The following is a 25,593-nucleotide window of genomic DNA, read 5'->3' on the forward strand; positions in this document are numbered from 1 at the left end:
GACACCCATCCTTCACTACCCTTCCACCACGGCATTTCCTTCCCACTGCGGCATATCCTTTTCACCGTATCCTTCACCCCCTCCACCACCACAGCATACCCGATAAGCATGGAGGAGATCATCAACACCAACAAGGAGAAAGAAAAGCCGACGTGGACAAAAGACATTTCATTCAAACAAAACCAATGAAAATTCAAATTCAAAAAATAAAATAATAAAAAGAGTTAAGTCGTCTTTCTTTGGCATGAAAGTTTGAAAGTTGAAAATTCAAACTTTAAAAACAATAAAGCATTTCAAAAACAAGTCGTCTTTGGGAGGAATGTGAAAGGTTATGAAAATGATCAATGCCTCTAAAGGGGATGGTTGATCATTTTATTTGATCAACCATCCAATTCGACCTTTTTTTCTCTATCATGTAGCTAATTTGAGCAAAGTGAATTTTCTTCATCAGCAATCAATTCCATCATAAGTGAGGGTGAAATTTAATCATCAAAATAAGACATGCAGCGATTTTGATCTATCTCCTATGTAAAATTCAAAGAACTTCATCATTGCATCAAGAAAATTCAGCAAGTTGCCACAGACATAACGATTTTGGAACAGAATTTTGTCAAGTTGAAAGCAAATTTTAAACGTCAATTTTATAAACTATCATCAGCAGTCACCAAAAGGTCTGATTTTTTATATTTTGATTATTTTTTCACATCAGAACTAGGTCTGATTTTGCATAATTACAATCATAAATCAGGGTTACAAAAGGGGTTTTAATTAAGAAATTCTTTCATCGTTTGTTTTAGAAAAACCTTAATTTGATGATTAATATTCTAAGTGAAATTCATTGAAATTTGATGTTTTTGAAGCAAAGTCTGATTTTTCACAGTCAAGGTTTTAGGATCAGCATCTAGGGGGTTTAGCAATTTATTAAGATTTTAAGTGAAATATCAACTCTAAAAAGAGGATTACTAACCTAGACGGAGATTTTTAGTTATGCAAACATTAATATCATATTAAGATCCTAACTTAGACAATTCTTCCAAGAGGTAGATGGCAACCTCGAAAGCTGAAGGTCTCACAAGGCAAGCTCTCATCAAGGAAGATGCGAGAGGAGTGCTACCTGAATCAAAGATTACCTCACTATGGGCAAACGTGGGAGACACCAACTTGGGCAAGATTGACATGAAGAAATTTCAAGGCCCTCTCTACACAAGCAAGCCAAACGGGATTTCAAAGAAAATGGTCAAAAGTGGAGTTGTCCAAGTGGCTGGTTTCTTTCCTGCCATCCAATGCAATGAACTAATAGTTGAATGTGCAAGACACTATGATGTCAACACAAGACAAATCAAGGCACCTAATGGCAAAGTATTAGCATTCTTGTTAGACACCGCTATCAGTGAGGAATTCAACATACCCAGGCCTAAGGATATGATATACAAGAATAAAGAAGTAGCATTGGCAATCTATGAGGATGAGCACGACAAATGCTTAAGCATCATCAATAAGTATTGGTTGTCAAAGGCTCGGCTCGCTCTTAGCAAAGTACCAAGCAAGCTCCACCGAACAAACTTCAAGGAGGAATTCAGTGATCTGATTACCCTGCTCAATAGGATCATGGGAAGTCCACATGCCTCCTCATTTGAAAAATGGATGTTCTACTTCATGGAAGCAGTAACAACTGGAAATGAGAAGATTAACTGGGCCAAGATTATAAGCAACAATCTTGATCTTCAATTGAGAAGACTTGAGCACACCAAACAATTTCATATGAGCTCCTACATCATCTACTCACTAGCCAGAGCCAAAGAGTATACAAGATTAATGTATAGAGGCCCAGTAGGGAATGGAAAGGGAGAAATAAGCTTATGTGAGAATTACACACAGCTGCACTTTCATAACAAGGCACATTATCGGAGAGCGAATGATGCTTTCTCCATGCATATAACAAGAAAGTTGGAAGGCAGCATACATCAAAGGTTATCCTTGCAGGCACAAGACTTGGTGAAGAAATACAATGCTTGGTTTATTCAATTTCCAAAGTTCACCTACATACGAGTTCAAGGATGCTCATCTCCACCATACAAACTTCCACATTATCCCACTAACAAGGTGGTGTTGTTGGAGGTGTTGAGACAATTAGTTGTATATGACAGGACTTAAAAGGACAAACTTAAGACTAGGATTTCCTTTACCATTGTGGTTGGACAATCATTGCAGGTATGTCCATCCTTGTAGGCAGCTAAGAGATCAAAGGAGGAGATGAAACTTTATCCTTTCACTGAATTTCCTTTAAGAGCTAATTTTAATCCATATGGCAACATAAGGAGGAAACTTGGTAACAAGCACGAACACAGGCCACACATAGAAGACTATTGGATGAATGCCAAGAATGATTTTGAGATTAGAAAGATGATGTTCACCAGATTGCTTATAGATATCATCAGGATATGTAGAGTATTCACGATCCCAACACAAGATGATGGAAGGCGCCTTCGAAGTGCTTATGAGCACCTAAAGGATAAAGAAATGGAAGTCAATTGGATTGAAGTAGAAGTCACTGACATGAATGAGTTGATGAAACCCATCCTGGCTTACACAAGGATGGGTAGATTATCAAAATAACAAATTGAAGAGTCCAAATGTACAGCTCACCTTTGAGATGATGGGAGATCCAAATTCTTCAGATGATGAAACAAAAAGCATAAGCATAAGTGAGAATACTACCCAGTCAACTCAACCTATGAGCTCTAAAAGAAAAGGAAGTCACAAGGAAGGGTCAAAGTAGAAGAAGCAAAGGACAAGTACAAGTCATCCTTCCACCAACACCTCTTCCATCCTTGAGGTCAATAGGAACAAGACAGCCAACAATGAAGGACAATCAACTTGGAAGGGAGGTAGTGATCAAGGTGCAAATGAATCACTAGAATCCACTATACATAACAATCAGGGAGATAAGACAACTAAAGGAAAGCAGCCCCATGTACAAGATCCTCCAAGAGCACAAGAAGCAGTTGCATATGAAAAGGCCACCGAGGATGAATACGTGGATATAGGAAATCATGATGATTAGACAACTTCTCTGCCCCGAAAAGAACAACAAATCAAGGAGTTAAAGGTAGAGAAGGAAAGATCCACTATTCTGACATGGCTACAAGAAAGAATAAATAAGTGATAGTAACTGAAGATGAAACAATTGACAACTTGGATGACTTCTTGAATAGAATTGGTCCGACAGAGGAGAAGAGGAAGGCTGCCAAGCTTTCAAAGATCACAAAAGACAGTGATGGATCCCGAGTCATACAGATTGCTACCCCAAGAGTGGACAAGCCACAAGATGAGATCACTGCCGATGAGTATGATTTGGAGACAATTGAGTGAGGACCTCTTACTACAGAGTAGGCAATGGAAGACTTGGATGATACAATGAAGACAATCCGTGAAAGATTACAAATTGAACTACAGCATAGTAGGAAGCTAGAAAAAGAATTAAATGCCTTGAAGAATTATGTGCAACAACTTAAGAATCCCACAAGGCAAGTTGATCCTTCAAGCATGCCTCCATTGCTTCTGCCAGACTCAATAGATGATTTTGAAGAAATGAGAAATAATTCCCAAATGTTGAAAAGATGGATTGACACTTCCTTCACTAAGGTGAATGAGTTTGTAGGAGAGCTAGCTCATGTATTTGATACACTTTCAATCGTACTTGACAGGACTGCTGTTCTTATGGCTTCTTATGATGTCTTTGTTTATACATGGGATTTTACCATCCCAAGATTGCAAGCATTAATGGATATTCCAAGAAAAACCTTGCTGGATGCTAGAACAGTAAAGAATGGGCAGAAATATGACTTTCGTGGATGGTATTCTACGCTCAAAATGAGAAAAAGTATGTTTGAAAGCATCAGTAGTGGTTGTAATCGAGTTGCAAATATGATAGAAACAATAAATGATAAGAACGTAGCAGCAGCTGAAATGATTCTTGGAGTAGAAATGAAAGCTGAAGCTGACATAGCCGTTAATAAGATAGCGGAAAACGTTCGAGGTATCTTCTTTGGAACTTCTGGATCACTTTCAGAAGGACAATTGGAGGATATTCAATCACTTCTGACACTTGTGGATAAAATTAGTGACTTGGAACCTGAAAGGGAAAAGATCTTTGCTTCATCTATTGAGGAGTTAGACTACATGGAAGATCAGATGAAGATCATATCCAATGTTCCAGAGGATGAGCTTGATTGCATCATGTCCAAATTCATTGAATCTGCTTCTAAGGAAAGAGCTAAACGAAACAAGCTTCTAGAGGAAAGTTTGTTGTGATTCCATGTGGTGTCTATTTTCTCATTGGAGGAATTTCCTCAAAGTTTGTGCCAAAAAGATGTTCATTTTCTATTGGCTGATTTTAGAAACTAGTTGGTTGGTTACAACTAACCCTAATTAGGGTTTAGTTGTCTCAATCTTAGCCATCCATTTTAGAGCAATCTTCGCCCTATATTTTTATTTGAAGCTCTATATAAGCTGCTATTTTTCATTTGTAACTAAGGAGAGAGACTTGAACAATTGTTGCTATTTTGTTGCTGTATTAATACAAAGACATTGAAGTGTGGTGAATTTATATTTTATCTTTGGAGCATTTGCATGGTTATTCATCTTCTCAATTCAAAACTTTGGATTTTCTTTAAGTATTCAGTTGAATGATAGAAAGTTGTGCATGATTCATGGCAAAACTCTTATATTCATACTACTTGTGCTTAGCTGATTGTTAAGTGCTTTGTGTGGTCAACTGAATTTTCATTAAAACTTCAATCACTATTTAATTGTTGATATGCATTCAAGTGATGGTGTCTATGTTTGATAGTAATTTGAAAATCATTCAATTCCCTTAGGAGATTGCACTAGCCTTTGTAAAGTTGTTCTTTGTATGCCAAAGCAAAGACTAATTGAGCTTCACCAAAGTTGTCCTTCATCTTCGCATTCTTAGGATTAGTTTAGTATCCCTCAAACCTTTCAACCTTTTGAATTTTTTTATCAATAATCCATTAGTTCATCTCCTAAAGAACACATACCTAAGACCCCTTGGAGGAGCAGCAAATACATCAACTAATTGAGCTATCTATACGTCAAGACCAGACTATAGAAACCTTGGAGTCATCTTGGTTGATCATATAATTCAGCATCCACGAGGATTTTGATCAAGAGAGGATATAATGTCCCCTTTTCTAGGTGACATGAGATGAGCAGGGGTTGACCTACCATTCGAGTTCCCGTAGGTCAACAACATGGTTAGGGGACTCATTCTGAGGGTCATGGAGCTTTGCAGGGGCTCTGTGAGCCGTTTCGGACCTTCAGACGAAGTCTTCTATTTTTTTGGGAGAACTGGCAGTTGACTGAATGACGACCAGCTGGGGGACCAAGGAGCAAAGCAGGATCCTTTTGAGCAATTACAGGTGTTTGGAGAGAGATTCCTACTTTTTAGGGAGATTCCCTACTTTTTAGGAGGTTGTGGCAGTTTCCATATTTGAGGTTCCATGGGACCATACCATGGTTTCAGTTTCAGGAAGATTGGGTGTGTTTCCTAGTTTCTAGGAGCATCCCTAGATTTTAGGGATGGGACTGCCAGTTGGCCCATCTTGTCCGGCATCAGTCACAGACAGGTGACAAAGTCAAATTCATGTTTGGTTGGTTATTTTGGGCTATTATTGGATCTATGGAAATATTTTAATATATTTAAATATTTCCTAAGTTAGCGTTAAAATAAATTAAAATAAGGCCATGTATATAGCCATTTCGGAGTAATAAAGGGTTTTTGGCTTCATCTGGTTTGATATGCCTATGTGTTATAGCTCGTTGGAAAGGTCTTGAACTTTGCTACATGATTCTCACCTCGCGGAGTCTTTTTGGATGCTTGAAGCTATTTATTCTCAATAAACTGATATTTTTCTATAGTTTGACGCCATAATTGGGCAAGTGTCACTTTAATTATAAGCGCAAGCTTTATTATTCTTTAGGGTTCGACTTGCAAAGGGAAAAGAGTTATAAGGAGATGAAAACCTAATTGATAGCATCTTTGATCATTTTGAAACTTGCGAATTTGGGAATTGCTCTGGAAGAGTGATTTTGGTCTGGGATGCAAACCCCAGGTCTGAGCTTGCTGGGACGTAGCCCTCAGTAGGAGTTGACAATGGATTTATCCAGGATTGCACAGAGATTGTCAGAGGTAGAAGACACATCTTCTTGGCCTAAAGATTCAGCATGCATATTGGGGGTTTCAACAGGGCAGCTGGTCTATTTCAGCTAGCACGTGATTTGCAGCAGATTCCACGCCTCCTTTGCAACCACGCCTTGTTTGTATGTTGGCTTGAAGGGTTGTATTCAGCTTATTTGGTCTTCCTTGTTCGTTGTCAGTAATATTCCTCCATCTGGCATCAATCCAAATTGAGAACAGGTCCAAATAAATGTATGGATTCTTGCTGAATACAAAACTAGGTTATTTGCCTGGTATGATTTGCAATATTTTCAGATTGCTTAAGTGTTCTTACATATGAAAATTGTTTACTGTTTTATTTCACAGTTGTTGCTATTTATCAATTACTTTACTTATAACTTCAAAACCCAAAAAGAAACAATCCCTTTTTGCAACTTCTGTCTATTCTATAAGATCACCGGAAAATTACAAAAATATAGTATGTTTAATTAAGAATTTACAGCAGCAACAGCAAAAGGATCCATTTGGGATCTTTCAAGCAGCAAATACATCAACTAATTGAGCTATCTATATGTAAAGACCAGACTATAGAAACCTTGGAGTCATCTTGGTTGATCATATAATTCAGCATCTAGGAGGATTTTGATCAAGAGAGGATATAATACTTTTGGTATTTTATTCTGTGTTAGAGGTGTCTAAAAAACACATCAACACAAACCAGTTCAGAATCCGAATCCAGTAGGAACGGTCCAAGGGGAAAACCCACAAAACTGGTAACATAGGTCCTTACCAATGGTTTCAAATATGTGGGTACTCAAGTGGTGTTTCTCAAAGGATGTATATTGCACATATTCCAATACAAAAAAGACTCCCAGCCATTACAGGGTGTTTTTTAATGATTTGAGTTTATTTTCATCGAGCAAAGCATGATCATTCCAATTGTAATCCCAAATATTGTTTTTTGCTATTGACTACCTACCAGGTGAGGCCTTGCTGCATGTTCATGGATACTTAATTAATGTGTTTAGCCATTATAGAAAATGTTTGCTTCCATTGAATTTTAAGTGGAAAATCAGATTCAACAATTTGATATTTATGTTTGAATAATTGAATCCATGGTGCATGAGTGGAAGTATAGAGTCTGGACAAGGTGCATCACAAATGCTTTATTGACAGATTTCAGAGCTTTAATATTTAATTCGCATTCTCCCTTTGTACCTACGATACTGTCCCAATTCAGCAAAGGGTGCTTGAAGGTTGGATGAATGCCTCTCCATAGGAAGTTCCTCTTAATTCCTTTGATGTTTTGACTCTTGGCAATGCTACTCGGGACGGGAAGAAGTTGCATCATATAGATAGGGATAGTTCGAAGGACTGCTCAAATTAGTTGAGTTCTCCCTGGAAAGAACAACTCCCTTTTGTGCATTGTTGAAAGCATCTGCAAATTTTCTTTCTACAGATTTCCATAAAGATGCTTGTTAAGTTGGTACTTAGAGTGAATAGGGAAACCAAAATAGGTGGTAGGCAGATTTCTCCCTTGAACCCAAATAGCCTCTAAATTTCCACTTTTTCCAGGCAGCAACATTACAGATTATGAGGGTGGGTTTGTCTAAAGTTTATTTCCTGTCATGAAGCTGATTGATGATACAAAAAATAATTTTCTTGAAATTTTAACCTCTGATATTAAGTGTTGAACATAGAATTGTGGCATCCCTAAACTGGAACCCCATGTATTTTTATCCTCCCTCAGTCCTCAGAGTCCATATAACTTTTCATCTCTTTCAGCACTGTCCAACTGCCTAAGAAAAGATTCGCTTGTTATAATGAAAAGTTAAGGACTAAGGGGATATCCTTGTTGCTGTCCACAAGATGGATGGAACCAATGTCCAGATTTTCCATTCATGCTAAGTTAGAATGAGGGAACTGTAATGCAACATCGTATCCAGGCCAAGACTTTGTCACTAAACCAAAGTTGATGAGGATGTGCGTCCAACTACATAGGCTTTGGCCATGTCTAGTTTTATTAACACTCCAGTCTTTTCTAGCTTTAAGTTGAGTATATTAGTTCCTAAACAGCTATGACATTTTAATAATCAATTTTATTGCAACAAAGGCCAGTTGATTTTCTGAGATCACCTTGTTAAGAAAAAATGGTTTAGAAGCTACAAGTTTAGCTATAATCTGATAAATAATATTACAGAAAGATATAGGGCAGCAATTGCCCAGAGAAGAAGCCTTTTCTGTTTGTGGGATGAAAACTAGTTCATTCTATGTGTTTGTATCAGCATTATATTGTTGGGATGGGTATTATTTTCACTGTATTAATTTGTCTCGGCATTCTATTGTTGCATATGGAGTCTTCAACAACTTCAAGTATCTCATCCCATACAAGTTTATAGGGACCTAATAAAACTGAAAACCATCGGAGCCAGAGGATTTATCATTACTGAAGGAGAAGATGATTCTTTTCAACCATTCCTCTACTCTTTTTGTGATTGCTGGTGGAAGGTGAAGAGGATTTAAACCTTTCTAAAGAGGCAATTAGAATTGACAACACAATACCATCACTGAACCAAACAACAATTTACCACACTATAAGCCCTCTGAGTTGTAAGAGAAAGTTTCAGAACTGAAATTACAAAATTAATCTAAAAATGGGATGGACAGAATTGTATTATACTAGGGTTTGTCCATGTTTAGATTATTATGTTTAAGACAAGCCTTCACAAACTTACATGAGGATAAAATGAAGAAAAACACCCACTAATCCAACAGGACAAGAAGACCAAATCATTCCTACTCATCAGGATGGTACTATTGAGTCTGTTGTTACCTGCATCCCCAAGCCTGTGGCAACACATCTCCATAGACCAACCAGAGAGAAAAATTAGTCTTCCCCACTACATTAATGCTTCTTAAAGAACTTGAGAGGAATTGTGAGAAATCTTCTTAAACTGCAACTAACATTTATGGCCGCATAGTACTAAGCCTTCCTACATGTGTCCTTTGTCTTGTAGATATGTTTAGAGGACCTTATAAAACCAGTTATCCCTATTCTCCCATCTTACAACTTAGTCTCTTCTTCCTTTTAATGAAACCCTGCCCATACTTTTCCTCAGTTCAGTGGGAGGAGACCCAATGGCAAGCCCTGATCACATGCTATTTCCACTATCCTCATCTCAACCCACTGCTCCATCCTCAAGAAACAAGGGTTCTTCCTTTCATATAGACCTAAAAAATAACAAAGATTCACTGCAAAGTTTCTTAGCTGCAATGAAGGCCAAGAACCATTAAAATTGATCCCTTCAACAGCTGGTCTTCCTTCTCATTGCATACATCCAGGACCAAATAAGCAATCAAAGTCTGTTGCAAGATTGCTTCCTCAAGCAAATTAAATCACCAGAAATCATTTGTTGAAAGACCATAGGACTTCAAAGTCAGGCTGAAGTCATGCAGCTAACTGTCAATAGATCATAGGCTGCTTTACCACTAGTTTAGACGGGATTCATTTAGCTCCTAATCTTACAGAGCACCCTAATAGTCTTCTCTTTTAGCTCCTAAACTTGCAGGCAACAATAGTCATATCTTTTTAGTCTTCAGCTTCATCTCTGGAGCTAATGTAATCCCTTCTGTTTTGAACTCAGTGTAATGACCCTATCTTAATGGTCTTTTTCTCACCCTCTTGAAGAGCTTTTGCCTCTCCTCATTTCAGGTTTTTGATTTTTTCTTAATATCAATAAATATATGTACCTTTTTGTAACATGGATGCATAATAGGCTATTTGTCAACTTGAAACAGCATTCATGCTTAGAGTGGCCTACATAGCTGCACCCTGTGCACCATATATTCATTTGATCCTGTCCCGTTTCCATCTCTAATTCTTTCAACACTAAAACGATATCTTTTCTCAATTGGTTAAGCTTATCTTCAGATGTATTTTAAGGTTTCCTCAATCTTGAGGCATTATCTAGATATTATAATGTTCTTAATTCAATCGAATCCAGAACACAAACATCACTTCTAAGCGTTTACAATAAGGGAGCTGCCAGAAAACTTACAACGCCTGGTTGAAGTAGACGGTCACCACTTACTGAAGAGCAATCATGAACATCCATTCCCAAATAATGACCTGAATCAAGACCACAAAACACAGCATGAATTCCACCAACGAATCAACCTGATCTTTTGTTTATGTAATTTAGTAAATAATTAGGGAAATTGACAATACATTAAACTACTTAATGTACTTCATATATTTTGAACACTAATCATGTATCTGGTTCCTAAAATTGTAACAAATAACAATTACAAAATCATCTACTCAGTTCACATTCAAGGCTTAACCCCTTATTCAAGAATGACCCCTAAAAGCCACTACATAAAACAGTAATCACCAAGCAACTTGAAGCAATGCTAAAAACAACTCTTCTCTACACCTAGTCCAAAAACATTCTTCTTTAAAATTTCTTTGAAGAAAATATCATCATTTGTCTCATAAAAGACAATAAGTTTTATTAGTGGTAATCAATGTGCAGAAAGATAACTTCATCACATGAAATTATTTTTCAACCCTTATTGATAGGATTTCAATTCGCTTTTTGATATTCTTCAATTGAAACAACTCTTATTTATCATCATTTTCCCTTTTAACACAGAACTATTTTAAAACATAACCATAAGAAATAAATGGCAAGACAAACCTATGGATGTTGGATTGAAATTTCGATACGAACGGGACAAGTTCATAGTATTTTTCAAAATACCAAGTTCCTTAAAACCTTTGGATAATATCTGGACCTGCAAAATACATAAGTTTACTATTAACAACAAAGGCAGTTAGCTAACAGAAGATGAAAACAATTCATAAGAGATGCAAAAAGATCAAAAGGGTAAAAATAAGGCTATATAAGAAGGAAAAATAAAAATTCAATAACAACATTTAAAAATTCTATATTGTAGTGGGCCTAGAGGTAAAGGGTTTCACTTTATTGGGAATCACCAACATCCAAATCTATCCATGATCATGACACGCATAAAAATGTACAACTTGTCCCCTTCCAAAGGTTTAAAAAAGACGTTCCCTAATTCAATCGAGTGAGTTCTTACTTACTAGCAATAGATTGAAAGGAAAGGTTGTTAATAATAGTAGAATGAAGTTGGGGAATGTAGAGTTCTCACCATATAGTTGTAGTAGGTTGTGTTGTGACGTATTCACACATCGCCCCATTGCAAATGGGGACCCCTGCTTTTTGCTTTCTAGGGTTTGTTTTCTAGGTCTTTTAGGGTTTTGTCTGTTAGCCTTTGCATTTTGAGTGTCGCCAGGGGATCAATAGGATGGTAGGCTTTGCTTGAGCCAGGGGAGTCAGCAGGTGCTTCTTGAAGTGGTTTGAAGTTTGAAAAGTGAGTAATCTAGCCTAGAATGAGATTTTCGCTCCTGACCCTTCCAAAGGGTCCAAAGCGAAAATCTTCCCAAAGCACATTTCATCTTAAGTTTGGCTAATCTTTGACTTGCAGGGTACCTTGGAAGGAAGCTGGGACATTCTTATTGCCTATGAAAGGTTTGAAAGCATTGAAAATGAAGGGTTTGGGGCAAAAAATGAAAATTTCGCTCCCGACCCTTCCAAAGGGTCCAAAGCGAAATTCCTAAAAACTCATATTTTTGCATTGAAAAAGGTCAAGTTTTTGATTTGTTATGACGTGGATGGAAGAGAAATAACTTGTCTTTGCCTCTTGAGGTCGTTTTGAAAGGGAGAAATGAAGAATCTAGCCCAAGTTAAGATTTTCGCCCCTGACCCTTCCAAAGGGTCCGGAGCAAAAATCTCTCTAAAACACATTTCTTGCCTTATTTGGCCAAAATTTGATGTCCAAGGCATGATGAGATGAAGTATGAACATGTTGAAATCCTTGGAGATGATTAGAAGATTGTGAAAATGAAGAATTCTAGCCAGGATAGTAATTTCGCTCCTGACCCTTCCAAAGGGTCCAGGGCGAAATTCCTTATAAACCTACCTTTTGACCTTTCTTGGACATGAAATCTTATTCCTAGGGTGATGAACGACGAAATCCTACCTTGCAAAGAAGTTTCAAGTTTAGAAAATGATGATTTTGGGTCAAAAATGAAAATTTCGCTCCTGACCCTTCCAAAGGGTCCAGAGCGAATTTTCTCAAAACCTCTTTTGCTATCAAGTTTTTTGCTAGGTCAAGTGTGGGATGAGGCAAAATCAAGAAGAGCATGCCCTTAAGAATGACTTTAAGTTCTTAAAGACCATGAATGATGAAGGAATTGAGCCTAGACAAGATTTTCGCTCTTGACCCTTCAAAAGGGTCCAGAGCGAAAATCCTTGAAAACATTGTTTTTTCAAAATTGTGGGCAAGGCCAAGCTAGGACAAGGGTGTGAGAAGGCATTTGGATTGCCTTAGAATGAATTTTGGTTGCCAAGAATGCAAAATTGAAAGCCTAATGAAAATTTCGCTCCTGACCCTTCCAAAGGGTCCAGAGCTAAATTCATCAAAGTCACTATTTCCTCTTTGTGTCAAGACAAGATTTTGATTCCTAAGGCATGAAAAGACTGGAGAGAGGTTGTTTAGGCCTCGCAAGATGAGTTGAAGTGAAGGAAAACAAGCAAAGAGAGAAATTCGCTCCTGACACTTCCAAAGGGTCCAGGGCGAAATTCTCCAAATCAACCATTTTTCCCTTGAGTGAAGCTAAAATGTTGATACCTTTGGCATGGTTGAGGCTGGGGTGAGATATTCTTGCCTTGTAGGGTGAAGTGAAGTAAAGGAAGTGTAAAATAAAGCCTAAAGAAGGAATTTCGCTCCTAACCCTTCCAAAGGGTCCAGAGCGAAATTCTCATTATCACCTAATTTGCCCATATGAGAAGCTAAAAGGATGGATCCCTAGACTTTGTTGGACTAAAACAAGCATATGCTCACCTTCCGGAGGATTTTGGAGTGAAAAAATGGGGTAATTGAGGCCTAATCAAGAAAATCGCTCCTGACCCTTCCAAAGGGTCCAGGGCGAAATCCTTTGAAACTGCTATTTTTCACCTTGTTGGGGCCAGGTGAGGAGCTAATTGTGAGGTAACGTTGAAAGGAAGTCTAAATGAGCCAGGAATGCAAAATTCGCTCCTGACCCTTCCAGAGGGTCCAGGGCGAAATTCTTATAGGGCCTGTCCTTGGAAAGAGTCTTGAACTAACTTCATTTTAATATCTCTTTTGTTGATGATTTAAGTTGAAAATGCTATGTTGAAATGAATTTATCATGTGTCCTTAATCATCTTTTGGTTTGTTTTGGCAGATGAAAGAAGACCAGGCCAGGAAAAGGACAACCTTCTCCAGCCCAGCATCAACAAGGATGACCTTCTCCAGCCCAGCCTCATCAAGGACGACCTCTTCCAATCCAACATTTGAAGGAAAGACAAGGTGGCATCCCAGTCATCACTCCTCCAATCGGGTTGGTCCACTTCAGCATGTCCAGATTCAATGTACCTGACTCATCAAATATGGCACTAACTTCGATGTACCTACCTCGGCTATCCATTGGTCGAATATTCCAGAGAAGACATGTGTCCAAATAATGCAATTATTTCATTGGTCAGAATTAAGTTTGTTGTAACAAACCCTAATTAGGGTTTCATTGTAAAATCTCGGCCATTGATCTCAAAGTGATCTGAGCCATTGAATTGTATTGAGGGCGCTATATAAGCCCTGGCTCCTCATTTTGTAAAGGCTAATAGTTAGTCAATAATAGCTAATAGTTAATAGTTAGTAATAGAGGCCAGAATAGTAGAATAGCAATTAGAGTAGATTAAGAAGAGAAGGCAAGAAATTGTTGCCATTGATTGTAAATAAACTCCATTTTCATTGAAGTTATGGTGAAGTGTGTCGTTTCTTGCAATATGCATGGTTTCTTGTTGAATCTTCAATTCTAGATGGTAGATGATTAGATTGAATGAAGAAAATTGTTGAATGCACCTGTGTGGAATCCGTCTAATCCAAACCACTAGCCTCTTGCTGATGGTAAGTGCACCTTGCGTGGTCAACTGGAATAAAGTGAGCTTAATCTTAAGTCGTTACACGTCTATTGTTCATGCATTATCTTGAATGGTGATCAGTGTCTGATGGTGTACGATTTGAACATATTGGAAGCACCCCTTAGAAGATCGCATTGAGCTGGTGTCTAATTGTTCAAGCCTGATGGTGAGACCCAGCCCAGTAGGACTCCACCTAGTCATTCATCCATCTTTTCTCATCCTAGATAGTAGAGTAGACTTCCTGAACCCTACATCTTTTGCCATTTGTTTGTCTTCCAGTTAGTGAAAACCTGTGATTCCAGCATATCAGACGTTCAGTAATCAAGTGTAAGTCCCCTTGTGATGCCGGCAAAATCACATCGTACCACAGAGAGCTTATCCACGAGTAGAGATCCTACATACAAGAACCTTGGAGTTGCCTCGACTGATCCTTCGGCAAGATCTTCAACAATCGAGAACTTTGTTCAAGAGAGGATAAGATACTTCGGTATTTTATTCTGCGTTTGGTCGTGTACAAAATACACATCAACAGGTTGAAAGGAGAGATTATTGATAATAGTAGAATGAAGTTGGGAAATGCAATCGTGAAATGCTGAAGCATTGTATTGGGTGCCATTAAAGCCACTTCTAAGTGTAATTTTTTCAACATTAGTTCCTAGGTTAGATAGAGAAGTTTTAGCTAAAATAGATAATGAATAGTATCATAGCACAAACGTAAGTTGGGTAACACAATGCTAATACCCTGAACCCTAGACTCATAATAAGGGTTGGATTCTCCTCCTAAGATTATAGTGCAGCCAATATTTGGTGAGGATATACTCCCCAATTCTATGTCAAGAACATGACTTGTCTTCACAATTTGGCTGTGTAACTATCTATTCTTTGGCCACTACCTAGCCTATAATAGAACCACTTGATCTTTTGGTCATTTTCATGTCAATTGGAGAAAAATTCCTATATAGAAGATTCTTGGAAATCTTCCAGCAACACACTGTTAGCACCCTTTTCTTCTCATAAGAAGCAAGTTAGCTTTCCCACCATACAAGAGCATGATCACTCATTTTAAGCCAGGCAAAAGAAATCCTTTGAGCCCTACTCATAGTATGACTGTAAACATGGAAATATGCTTTCATTTGCTTTATATGTGAATCTAATAGCTTCGCATTTACTTGTCTCTCAAAAGTTGTGATTACAACTTTAGTTTCAACCTTGATGGGATTGATTTCAGATTTTAACTCATTCTTCTTTACATCTTTTTTGACCCAAAAAATCTCCTTGTCACCTTTCTTTTCTTTTCCATTGGCTCCAATTTTGCAAATTTCTTGGCTAGAGCACACACCAATATGTTCACAGACAACTCTTACCAAGTGATTTGGGTTTGTTGATGAGTCATTGCTCTTGTTGTTGAGTTATCCATTGTTGGTTTTTTTATTACTTGTTCCATGTGATTCTTTGAGATGAAAACTTATGCATTCAAGTCTCTTTCTATCTGTATTTCTTCATTCCTCCTATGTGTTCTAATCTCTAATTTGCAAGAAAGTGATTTTTAATCCTTTAAAAACCTACTCACAGTCATACAATGTTATTTCACTCAACTCTACATGATTAGTAACTTGCTTTGATACTAGAATTATCTATAATTTTGTCAAACAATTTCTAGAAACTAAGTTTCTGTAATTAGAATGATCTTAAACTGTTTTGAAAGTGAGTTTCATAGTGCAAACAACAATAACTAAATAACCAAAGAGACAAACAAATAATATTTGATTTTACATATTCCTATAAAGTTGTTTGAAATGGGAGTGGCGAGCAATGGAGGGAGATTGTTGGTCCTGGTTTACAATGTCCTTTTGGCATCATTTCTGCTGCTGCCTTCTCGATTGGTGGGTCCAATTCAAGGAATCTTTGGAAAATACATCTTCATGGGTCCTCTGCTCTGAAATCCCTTTTGGGCTATATTTCTACTTCACCGATCTCTTTTACTAATTGGACAGACCTATTTAATAGCCGGAATGACAAAACAAATAGTAATGGGTTTCACATCATGCAATCTGAGGAAGGTGCATGTATTAAAATCAAAGACCTGGCTTTGGACAGGAACATGGCAAAGATGGACAACGCTCGAGTGGGAAAATTATTTGGAAGGCAACCAAATATTGAGATGCTCCACAAGTGGGTGATGGCACAATGGGCTACCAAAGGTAATGTCTCTGCTTTTGCCCTTGCCAAAGGTATTTTCTGCTTTTTGTTGTTGCAACCTGAAGACTACCGCAATATCCTCATCCAAGGCCCTTTGTTCTTTGGTAAGAAAAGCCTGGCCCTTTGTAAATGGCATCCTAGGTTTAATCCTTTGGTTGGCTTCTTTGCTCTATTCCTACTTAGGTCAAACTACCAAGCCTCCCCCTTGAGTTTTGAGATGAGGAAAATATTATAGATAACACAAACTCTTTTGGTCATTTCCTCTCCATTGTCAATGTTACAAGACTAGAGGCAGCTTTGTCTTTGCTAGGTTTTGCATGAGTGTAGAATCTCACAAGAATCACCCCACCTCAATAACCTTGGAGTCCAGACTCAATAAATGATCTCAAGCATAGTTCAAAAACTCGAACTCAAACTTGACTCGATAGTCCAAAATTTTGACTTGGACTTGAGACTCAACACAAACTCAAGAAAAAATTCAGCATGAACTTGGCAAAAAAATCCGTATAATTAAACAATTAAAAGAAATTAATGCATTTAGAGTACATAAAAGTGTAATTTGATATCTATTTGTCATAATTCAAACATTACACATATCATATGAACCTCAAACTCTCAAAATTTGAAATTTCATAATTTCAAATATATAACATTATAAATTTAAAATTGTGTACAGATGATGATATGTCCAAATGAAAAAAACAACTGTTGATGTATTTTTTAGGCACATGCGAACACAGAATAAAATACCTTAAGTATCTTATCCTCTCTTGAACAAAATCTCTCGGATGCTGAAAATTAGCTTAAGGATCATTCGAGACGACATGTAGGGTCACTACATGTGGATAAGATCTGTTGGTTGATGAGATTATGCTGGAATCACAAGGGGACTTACATTCGAATGCCTAAATGCTTGATTTGCTGGAACTTGATCATCTGATGTTGCTATAGGGTGATGCTCTTTGTCCTAAACTAGCTTGATTTTGAAAAAATGGCAAAAGGTAAAGGGTTGAGAAGGTCTATTCTAAGGCCTAGAATGTAAGAACATAGATGAATGACTATATGGAACCCTGCCGAGCGAGGTCTCACCATCAACTTAAACAATTTGACACAAGCTCAATGCAATCTTCTAAGGACATTTCAAAGATGTTCGAATCGATACCATCAAACATTGATCACCATTCAAGTTAATGCATAAGCAATGGATGGATAACAATCCGAAGATAATCTCATATCATTCCAGTTGACCACACAAGGCACACTTACAATCAGTAAGATGCTAGTGGTATGGACTGAATGGATTCCACATAAATACATTCAACATATTACTCCACTCAACCTAATAAACATGAAAGTAAATCAAGAAGCAAAGACCATGCGAGTTGTTGAAGTAACAAAGAAAATTCACCATAACTTTGTTGGCGGCATTATTGTACACGGGAATAACATTAGTTAATTATGTGTAATTGTTTTGGTTAGTTGGCAACCGAGGGGTGGAAGTTGCGGTGCGACGGTTGGCGCTCGCACCCCCTCGGTACCCTTTTATACTTCAGAATGTAACTTGTAAAATACACTGATATGGGAATAGAACATCTGATATACTTTGTCTGATATTTACAACATTATTCTGCATTATGCTCTTTATGCCTTAAGTTATTCGCCCAAGAGGGCAAACATTTGGCGTCGTTGCCCAGACGTACTCGAGAACGGAAGACACGAATGGCGCACAGACACAATGGGCCTACCCGTTGGTGAAATAAACCCAGAGGCCGACGACGCGCGAACAGAACTGTACACAGGAGAAGACACGGCAACGCGAGAATTTTCGATTTTGCTCCAGGTAGCCATTCAGACCTACGTCCGACGAGAGGCGGCGGAGGCAGAAATCCCACCAAGTGCCGTGTGGACAGCGCTGGAGGTTAGCCCGGCAGTAAACCGGTTGATGAACCACCTCCCCCGGTTGCTTGCACAGGCATCGCTGGCACAACAGGCCGCCTGGAGGAGATTGCCCAGGAAGAGCGACGACAACAAATCCTGCAACACTACGAAGAGAACAGCCGACAGGAAATGGAACGAGATGGCGCCAGGCCAGGAGAGAATTGAACCTTGAACTTCTTATTTTCAAATAAAAGTGTCATTGACACGAGTTGTATTTGAGCAGATGAATTAATAAAAGACATATTTTAATTTATGAATTGTGAAGTTATGGGAATGTGCGACAATTAATGCCAAACCTATTGAATAAAGATAGGAATAAAAAACCAGAAACGAACGAGTGGGAGGCCAAGCAGAGGGCCTTGATTCTGGAGCAGCAAGTAGAACGTAGACGGAGGCTGAGGCAACTTGCCGAAGGATGACCTGCCGAAGGGGGGCCCGAGGGGAACCAAGGAGGCGTCACAGAGGGTGCAGAGGCCGACGGAAATTTCTACGCGCCACCAAATCATCATAGGACGCGGAGCCACGAAGAATATCTAGAAGAAACAAGGTTACGGCGAAATCTAATCTCGAGGAGACTCGGGATCAGTTTAGAAACTTATCCCTTACGCCACGGAGTGAAGATCACCAACGGGAAGCAGGAGTAGGCACGTGTGAGAGTGAAGGGGAGGGCAACAGTACGGGTGTAGGTGCCACACACGACAGGCAAAACACCGTACCTCCAGGACACACCACCAACGCCACTGAAGGAAGCAGCGCAGGGCCACAGACACAGACACAACCGCCCCCAGGAAGACGACCAGGGATGGCGAGTAAACAAAAATTGCCAAAGTTCACAGGGGACAGCAAGGAAGACCCCTTACGGCACTACCGTACATGTGAAACCATTTGGTCTGCCAACGGAGTGACAGACCAGAATGACTGGGTACAGCAGTTCCCAGCCACGTTACGTGGAGTTGCCATCGATTGGTACTCCGATGTAGATAAGCAAAAAGTGGCCACGTGGGCCAACCTACAGAAGGAATTCACGGAGGAGTTTCGGTTGCTCCGTGATGACAACGAAATTGTAACAGAGATATACAGTACCAAACAAGGTACCAAGGAGACAGTACAGGCATACAATAGGAGATTGAAGGAATTGTTGGGTAAAATGGAAAGCCAACCGGCTAAGGGCTTGAAAAAATGATGGTTCGTGGAAGGATTGAAATCCTCCCTAAGGAAAAAAATGAAGATTGTACCCCCGACGTCATATGACGACGCCTATAACAGGGCAATGGATCTAGAAAGCGAATACAAAACATCAAGGAAGAAGAAAAGTAATAAATTTTCATCTGACGAGGAGAGTAGTAGCAGTGGTGAATCGAGTAAAAAGGTACACGCGCTTCAAAAGGACATGGAACGAATGCTGAAAGAATTCAAAGCCATGAAAGGGAGTACAAGTAAGACAGAAGAAAATGAAGTGTGGTGTACCGACTGTAGGAGTGACGAACACACCAAGGGGTCCTGTCCCAAGAAGGCTTTCTGCGACATTTGCCAGATTGCGGGACATTTGACAAAGGAATGTCCCTACAATATGAAAACCAAGAACCAACAAGTTATCTTCACGCAAGAGCAGCCGGCCGCCGAAACGTCGCAAACCGCCAACAATAATGCATCATCTGGCGGATATCGGAACAACCGGCAAGGGGGAAGGACCAATAATAATAATAGGAGCCGAATCCAATATGATGCAAAGGGACGGCCAATGATCCAATGCCGAGCCTGCAATCAATGGGGCTACTTTGCTAGAGAATGCACCTCAGAAGAAACTCCACAAAAGTTATGCAAATGGTGTGGGCCTGGAGACCACGATGATGGAACGTGCCCAAAGTCTGGAGTAAACCTACTCAACATCGACAGGACGGAGGAACGGGTATTGGCAATCACACGGTCGCAGGCAAATAAGGCCACATATCCGAACCCTCGCACGGAGAAGCAACGGGTGCTAGAGGCCAAGGTGGAAGTGGCGAAGGAAATGTTGGCACAAAGGAGCACCCAGGAAGCAGTAAGTACCTCCCGATCTGAGGCGGAGGAGAATATCCTGAAGCAAATGCTGCAAATTGAAGTGCCGGTGAAAATGAAGGACCTCCTAGAAACGATGCCGCAATTACGTACGGCACTCCTACGTACGGTCCAAGTAACCTCGCACAGTAAGGCAACCCGGGATATGGATGGTACCAGCAGAATACCTACAGACCCATTGGTCCTAACGCTATACAGTGGCCGACACCCAGCGGTGGTAGAAATGCGAATACTGGGAACCATTCTGACTGACACTATCATCGACGGTGGGTCTGGGGTGAATGTGCTTCCGGCAGAAACCTGGAAGCAGCTTGGCAAACCAACACTATGGCCGTCAACCTTTAACTTACTGGGAGCGGATCAAAATGGTATCAAACCCCTTGGAACGCTCATGGCGCAACAAGTGACCATCGGGACACAACCATTTGTCCTCGACTTCGTGGTGATTCCGCTAGCCAAGAAAGGAAACGACGCCATTCTGGGCAGAGGGTGGTTGGTGGTAGCCAAAGTGAATCACAACTGGAAGCGAAACACGTTGTCAATGGAAAAAGCCAAGAGAAAATTTATTATCGACCTGAAGACACAACTTGTGAGTGAAGAACTCACGTCGGAGTCGGAATCAGACGGCGAAGGCGGAGTTGACGGAGGAAAGTACGGGAGGGAACCGAACGAGGAAGGCGTTCTTGGAATCCAAGGATGTTCTGAGGACAAGACCGATTCCCTTAATGGGCTCTTCCACTGGCAAATGGAGGACTACGAGCTGCTGTATGGGTGTAACATGTTGCAGGTTGACAAGGATCGGGACGAGAACGAATTTCCGCAAGCGTACGGGGAATACACCAAAGGGGATGCCCCGATCAACGAAGTACCAGCACACAGGTTTGACATGACAAAACCAATCCAGTACGAAGAGTCCGTAAAACCGACAAACCTCGGTACTGAAGCAGAGCCAAGAAACATCCTAGTTGGCGACGACTGGAACCCAGTCCTTAAAGCCGCTGCATTTAAAAAATTCATGGAATACAAGGATGTATTCGCTTGGACGTATAAGGACCTCAAAGGGGTGCCGCCAGAACTATGCGTACACAAAATTTCACTCGTACCAGGGGCCGTACCTGTGCGGAAGAGGCCATACAGAATGAATAAAAACTATGCGGCAAGAGTGAATGATGAAATTGAGCGTATGCTCGAAGCCGGGATTATTTTTAAAGTGCAGACCAACGAGTGGGTATCGCCCATAGTGATATCCCTTAAAAAGGAGGCAAACCAGATACGAATCTACGTGGATTTCAGATGCCTTAACGCGGTCACCATAAAAGACCCGTTTCCAATACCATTTACGGATAGCATCTTGGAGGAAGTGGCCGGTCATGAAATTTATTCATTCATGGATGGATTTTCTGGGTATAACCAGATATCCATCGCCGACGAAGACAAATTAAAAACTACCTTCATAGTGGAGGATGGCGTGTACGCATATAATCGAATGTCGTTCGGATTATGCAACGCACCAGCGACCTTTCAACGGATAATCCTTCACATATTTGAAAAGATGTCAGTAGGGAACTTCAGGGTGTTCTTGGACGACTGGTCCATCTACAGCAACCAAGATACACATTTGGCCCCACTTGGCGAATGCATGAAGAGATGTAGGCAAGCTCGCCTAGCACTCAACCCCAAAAAATGCAGATTCATGGTGCCTCAAGGGAAGCTGTTAGGACACATAGTGTGTAAGGCTGGACTCAAGACTGACCCAGACAAGATTCGGGTGATAGTAGAAATGGAGGCACCCACAGATGTCACAGGAGTCAAATCCTTCCTAGGACATATAGGGTACTACAGGCGATTTATCAAAAATTTTGCTCGAGTATCCTGCCCTTTGGACAAGCTGACAAGGAAAGGTGAATGGTATATATGGGGGACGGCTCAGGAGGAGGCCTTCCAAGAACTGAAGTCACGATTGGTGGGTGTGCCAATCCTAACATATCCTGACTGGGACAAAGAGTTCCACGTACACGTTGACGCATCCAACTTTGCCATAGGGGCCACACTGGCGCAGGTTGGCGACCACGGGCTAGATCACCCAGTCTACTTTGCAAGCAGACTCCTGTCGAAGGCAGAGCAAAATTATAGCACCACAGAAAGGGAAGCCTTCAGGATGGTGTACTCCGTCCAGAAATTTCGACATTACTTGCTCGCCACCCTGTTCACATTTTATGTGGACCACCAGGCTTTAATGTATCTGGTAAACAAGCCAATTATCCAAGGATGAATCAGCCGATGGCTGCTACTGCTGCAGGAATTTACATTCAACATTATAGTAAGACCTGGGAAGAACCACGTGATAGCCGACCAACTGTCGAGAATTCAGTCAGGAGAACCAGTCGAAGGAGTGAACGAAGATTTTCCAGACGCTCATTTATTTCGCATCGCGGTTCTCCCCGCTTGGTATGCAAGCGTGGGGGAATATTTGTCGACATCACAATTCCCGAGGGAGATGCCACCAGGAGAAAGAAGGAAACTGGTACTGAGGAGCAGGACATTCCAACTCATTAATGGCCTATTGTATAAAATGGGGCCCAATCAAATCCTACGGCGATGCGTCCTAGAAGAGGAAATTTTGGGTGTCTTGAAAGAAGCACATGAAGGAGGTGGACACATGGGGCCCAACACCACGGCGAGGAAAGTTCTGTTGGCAGGACTGTGGTGGCCGACACTACATAATGACGCCAGGGAGTGGGTAATAAGCTGTGATACATGCCAACGGGCTGGACGGCCATTAAAAAGGGATTTTATGACCCTCAACCCATCGAATGCCCAGGAACTGTTTGAGAGATGGGGATTGGATTTCGTCGGACCATTAAAACCAAGTAGAGCTCAACGATGCAGATACATTGTAGTGGCAACAGAATACTTGACCAAGTGGGTAGAGGCACGGGCCTTACCCGACAATTTGGCGGTCAATACAGCAAAATTCATGTATGAACACATCATTACGCGGTATGGGATTCCAATCCAACTGACGAGTGACAGAGGAGGCCATTTTGTAAATCACATAATCTGATTGCTAACAACGGAGTTTAAAATCTTCCACTCCTTATCAAGCCCCTACTATCCACGGGCGAACGGGCAGGCGGAGGCGACCAATAAAATCATAATGTCGGTGATATATAAGTCTTGCGGAGTGGAGAAGGATGACTGGGAGGAACGCCTACCATCAGTACTCTAGGCATACCGAACAACTTACAAGGTAACTACAGGACAGACTCCCTTCCAGCTAATGTATGGACAAGAAGCCGTGGTGCCAGTTGAATTCATGGTGCTGAGTCTATGGATTGCCATCGATAATCGACTTGGCGACATGGAAAGCCTAAGGGAGAGACTGTACGCTTTGAACAAATTGGATGAACGAAGGATGATGGCTTAGTGGGCGACAGAGACAGCCCAGCAAAGACGGAAGGTGTGGCACGACAAGCATCTCCAGCGAATGAAGTTTACTCCCGGGCAGCTGGTTTTGAAATTCAACGGGAAGAACGAAATTAAACCGGGGAAATTCAAAGTCCGATGGTTAGGGCCTTTCCAGATACGCGAGGTTAATACGAACGGGGCGATTAAGTTGTGGACGCTAGACGGGAAGGAGATACCAGACGCAGTCAACGGGTCGAAATTAAAGGTCTATCACGAACAGAGGGAACCAGGACCCTCCAGTCAGTCAGTCCGCTGAAAATTGGAAAAAATTATTAAAAATAAAAATAAAAATAAAAAAATAAAATAAAATAAATAAATAAATAAAAATTAAAGAAAGGATAAAAACATATTAAAAAAAAAAAAAGATCGTGGCCACCGTACGGTGGGACCACCGAAGGTGGCATCACCGTGCAGTGGAACCACCGACGGCGGAATCACCGAAGGTGGAACCACTATACGGTGGTCACATCGACGGTGGGGCCACCGAAGGTGGTCACCGCAAGCAGCTCGCGTAACTTTAAAACACCGCCCGCATGGCATTAGAACCCTTCGCGAAAATGCAAGAAAAAAGGAGAACACGCCGCACAACACCGCACACCGCCGAGGACATTAAAAACCCTTGCGCAACACTAAAACGCACATGCCGCACAGCCCGACCACCACGCGACGCGAGGGAAGAGGAAGACGCCGCACAGCAAGGTTTACGCACAGCAAGGGAAGAGAAACACACCGTAAAAGGACACCACGCAGGCCACGCACAGGGGAGGAAAAGAAGCAGCAGCCCGCACAGCGGCAGCCATACACAAAAAGAGGGCCGTTACGAAGGTGTACGATTTTTATTTTAACAGGCAATCAGTTATACAAAGATTGATGGATTCAGCAGGGAAAAGAAGTTGGAAGAAACAACTGCACGCTTCTTCCAGTAGCAGCCAGAGGGCTAGGGATAGCAATATTAGGATTTTAGTGTTAGGAGTACGTGTTGCAGGCGGCACCATGGATGCCAGCGCCTGACAAAAGCAAAAACAGAAGGCACCACAGGCTGCCATAAGTGCGAAAAACACAGTGACGCCACAGAATGTTACTTTTGAAGGCCTGAATGGATTGGAATGCCGAAAATGGTGGCAAGACACCCTCGATAATGACCTGGTAAAGCAAAACCTCCGTAAGGCACAAGTAGAGTGGGCTGTTCAGATGCCCGTGTTCCCTATCCGGGAGTACGAGGGTGCCCTACGCTTCATGGTGGACACCTTCGACAAGCACACATGCACCAGCACGTTTGAATACCTCCGGAGGGATGTTACTATATCCTTCAAAGCAGGAGATTGCACGAGGGTATTCGGCATTCCAAGCAGCCAAGGCAAGAAAATAGACTTGAAGGCCAAAAAGATGACACGGGAGGAGAAGGAGCGGTGGATTAAATTAGTCTCCCGGAACTTGACGGCAGTAGAGTTGGACAGCGTGGCTAGAGCCACGAAGGGTCGCGGAATCCGTAAGACTTTTGTTGCGAAGGGCCACTGGAGATGCATTATGGATGTCATCAAGAGCAGATTGACAGGGTCGGGTAGGGCATCGGACATTGCCCTCCCTCAGATTATGTTGATGAATGGGCTGATGAATGGCATCGTGTATGATTGGGCCGCGTTACTGGTAGAGCGTATGTATGAGTTTTTGACGCTCCAGCATCGCACATTCTATATG

At 40.9% G+C, this 25,593-nt stretch overlaps 1 protein-coding gene across 3 annotated transcripts in view; it reads right to left on the reverse strand.

Annotated features, from left to right (window-relative positions):
• The window catches only part of LOC131044896 (intermediate cleaving peptidase 55, mitochondrial), a 298,348-nt gene that overhangs the window by 78,974 nt on the left and 193,781 nt on the right, over positions 1–25,593 (reverse strand). For all 3 annotated transcript variants that reach the window (XM_057978376.2, XM_057978377.2, XM_057978378.2), the window contains 2 exons: positions 10,900–10,996; positions 10,258–10,328 (listed from right to left, as the gene is read on the reverse strand). In XM_057978376.2, the coding sequence (XP_057834359.2) occupies positions 10,258–10,328; positions 10,900–10,996 (168 nt within the window). The remainder of the gene's footprint in view (positions 1–10,257; positions 10,329–10,899; positions 10,997–25,593) is intronic.

The sequence above is a fragment of the Cryptomeria japonica genome, chromosome 1 (assembly GCF_030272615.1).
Source record: "Cryptomeria japonica chromosome 1, Sugi_1.0, whole genome shotgun sequence".
Classification (NCBI taxonomy): domain Eukaryota; kingdom Viridiplantae; phylum Streptophyta; class Pinopsida; order Cupressales; family Cupressaceae; genus Cryptomeria; species Cryptomeria japonica.